This window comes from Etheostoma cragini, chromosome 6 (genome assembly GCF_013103735.1).
Source record: "Etheostoma cragini isolate CJK2018 chromosome 6, CSU_Ecrag_1.0, whole genome shotgun sequence".
NCBI classification, from domain to species: Eukaryota; Metazoa; Chordata; class Actinopteri; order Perciformes; family Percidae; genus Etheostoma; species Etheostoma cragini.
Window position 1 is genome coordinate 261,527 of NC_048412.1, and position 3,074 is coordinate 264,600.

General features: G+C 43.8%; 1 protein-coding gene across 1 annotated transcript in view; it reads right to left on the bottom strand.

Annotated features, from left to right (window-relative positions):
* zgc:114181 (uncharacterized protein LOC619255 homolog) overlaps window positions 1-3,074 on the bottom strand; it is a 9,912-nt gene that overhangs the window by 5,247 nt on the left and 1,591 nt on the right. Inside the window, exons 2-3 of the mRNA XM_034874394.1 lie at window positions 1,187-1,297; window positions 586-729 (exon numbers count right to left, since the gene is read on the bottom strand). Of these exons, the coding sequence (XP_034730285.1) occupies window positions 586-729; window positions 1,187-1,297 (255 nt within the window). The remainder of the gene's footprint in view (window positions 1-585; window positions 730-1,186; window positions 1,298-3,074) is intronic.

The window sequence follows — 3,074 nt, forward strand, 5'->3', positions numbered from 1 at the left end:
TCTGAAGGCAAAAGGGGGTCCAACCCGTTACTAGCATGGGGTACCTAATAAAGTGGCCGGTGAGTGTATATATATTATTATAAATAGGAGCAGTGAACTATGTTTGCATTAGACAGAACTTTATGGGAGTAAGTCCAACCCTCCCTCAGAAGGAAAAACCCAGTTCTTGTTTCTTGTTGGATTTGACTGTAAAACTGTTTAAAACATAAATGAACATTATAAGGCTAGTGGCCATGATATAAGCTGATGCCCTGCTGATGCTCTTCAACTCTTAATGCCCTTCTAGGAGTCCATACATCACTGATAATGGATACCTCGCGGGGCATTAACCCTTACATATCTACCTGCTTTTTGGACCTTGGACTCTGCCCACCCCACTTGGGGTTTGTAAGCCTTTGTGACCCTGAACTGTTCCAGTCCATCAAACTTTCCTCACTTTTCAAACTGTGACAGCCTCTGTCCCCCTCTCTGATGCTGAGCCAACCACAACCAGAATATTTACTAACCAGGCCGGATGTTGATTATTTATATCATATCTCAGCTATTATAAAGAATAAAAAGGCCCAGAGGGGCCGGGAGACTGACTTCCTGTTCTCCGATGTCCACCAGCTCGACAGTCCCTCCCATCAGCCTTAGCTTCTGAGCCGTCATATCCATCATGCGGTGCAGTTCGGCTCTCTTTAAGATGTTGCTGGAGTCACTTTCGATAGCAATCCAGTCCCTTAGAGCCTGAAACACACACACACACACACACACACACACACACACTCAACAAACAATCCTTCTGCCATGGTGTAACATTAACTACTAGACTAAAGTGGTTTTTCATTTGAAACCGAGAAATCTAAGGTTGAACAAACATGGAGCATGTTGTAATCCGGCCCCCCCCCCCCATGGTTTGGATCTGTAAAAAGATCTTTTAAAGCCATTCTCACTGTGAAAGCGTTTAAAAAACTTTAGGCTCAAAGTGATTTGGAACTTTTCCTGCACGGTGGCCATTTTAACCACGTGAGCGTTTATTCGCGTTTCAGTCCGTTTTAAACACTTAGACATGGTGAACCAGGACTACTTTTATCTTTAGGAGTTTGCTCAGTAGGAATTACAATCTCAGTGGTGTTCATTTTAGATCTCTAATGCTTGGACTCTAAAAAGCATTGCCCAAAGAAGAGGAAGAATGATATTGTACCTCCACATACTGTTCCTGATGGCTGTCGATGTACTGGGCCAGCTCCGTGTACTGGAAGGCCTCGGCAGCAGAGACGAGCAGCAGGACGGACAGCAGGACCGGAACCCTCATCTGTTGGGACAGTCACAGTCTGGTTGCTAGCCTGGCCTACTGCAGATGGCTCACCTAACCAGAGTCATCTTCTCTAAGGGGTGCCGTTTGGCACGGTTTTGGCACAGTAAAACATGGACATTATTAAAAAGATATTGTAAAAAGATGTTTGCCAACTGAACAACGGTGAAATAAATATTAACGTTATTTGAGATTGTCAATCGATTCCTGACGTTAACAAACTAAAACTAATTACACTAACAAAGAGTTGCCAACAGACGGCCTGACATTAAAGTCACATTTTACAACATGCCACAATTAGTTTGAATTGTTTTTATTAATAGACGAGATGAATGGCAATATTCACAAGAAGTAAGAGACGCTGTCGGACGTACTTCTTTTTTTCTTTTCATTTTTTTCTTAGTTTAGTTTTCTTATTTTTTTTTTAACCTTATGGTCCACTTAGAAGTCAATAAAACATGAACATTTTTAACATTTTCTTGTAGACCATCTATAAAAATCTAAGAGACAGACATGTGAAAATGGTGGTCTGGCTCTAATTCCCCCCCTCCACACACACTGGCCGAGGCTTTCTGCGGCAGGTTGAGCATCTGAGGAAGCAGCCTTCCTTCAATGCATTTCAGTGAGCAGCTGAAACCTCATCCGGCAGCTGGTGCTCATTGGAAGCCTCAGCAGACCGCTTAAGTCCATGTCGGATGTACAGGGTGGAGTCAAGGGTCTGCAAGGACATCTCATTTCTCATCTGGCTGAATACTCTCTCTACTTCAGCTTTAGAGTTGGCAAGGACAACACAGACACAGCAGCCGTGGCTAGTTCTTGAAACGGGTTGATAGCAGCTGCATCCCTGAACTTTCAAATCTCAGTCCAGAAGCCCAGTGTGGCGTTTGTCTCATTCCACTTACCAAAATGAATGGCACGCCATTGCTGCACTATCTTGTCTATCTCTGCAGGGGTGTAGCCAAGAAGCTTGGCTATTTTTCTGATGTCTCCTTATTGTGATTTAGAGTTTCCTCCACATTTAAAATCGACATGTAACGCAATGCTTCAATGTTGTCTGGCGGTCTCACTCTCAACTCGTTAGTGAGGGAGATGGTGAAGGCTACCCACCGCTTTTGGACATTGATTTCATCCTCAGGCGCAAGCTGGAGTTCAGCTGCCTTGGACTCAAAAAGGTAACCAAGGTGTGTGTATCCATGTGTTGGCCATTGACTACATCAGCCTTTGCCAGTGGATTCAGCAACCTCCTGCTCACAGACTTGATCTGGCTAACCAAGCTGTCAGGTATCTTGATCTGCCTGCTCTGATGGCCAACTGTACCTCACCCAGCAAGACATGTAAAAAAAGTCAGACAGAAAACATCTTGAGGATCATTGTACATGGAGTGTTAAACCTCAGCCATGTTGACTTGGTGACTGCCAACTGCAGCTCTCCCACTGGTCCAGAAAGAAGGGGTGAAAGGGTGCCTTGAAGCAAGTCGTTACCATGGCGAGACCTGATATCCCGCCATGCTTCCTGACACTGAGGCCGGGACAACACTGCAACGGAGGTTTTACTGCTCACAGGCGCTGGGGGGGGGGAGACGACCACCATTCAAAAAAAGTCATGTAACCATTCCAATGACCAGAGGTGGAAAGTATAATACATCATAGTAAAATACATGTACTCATGTTATGTATTAAGTTGTTTTGTGTACTTTGTAATTTTTTTTTTTTTTTTATTGTCATAAGAAGTTTTTAAAATCGCTATTTTAAAATGTACTTGATCACGTTTTGAAGCT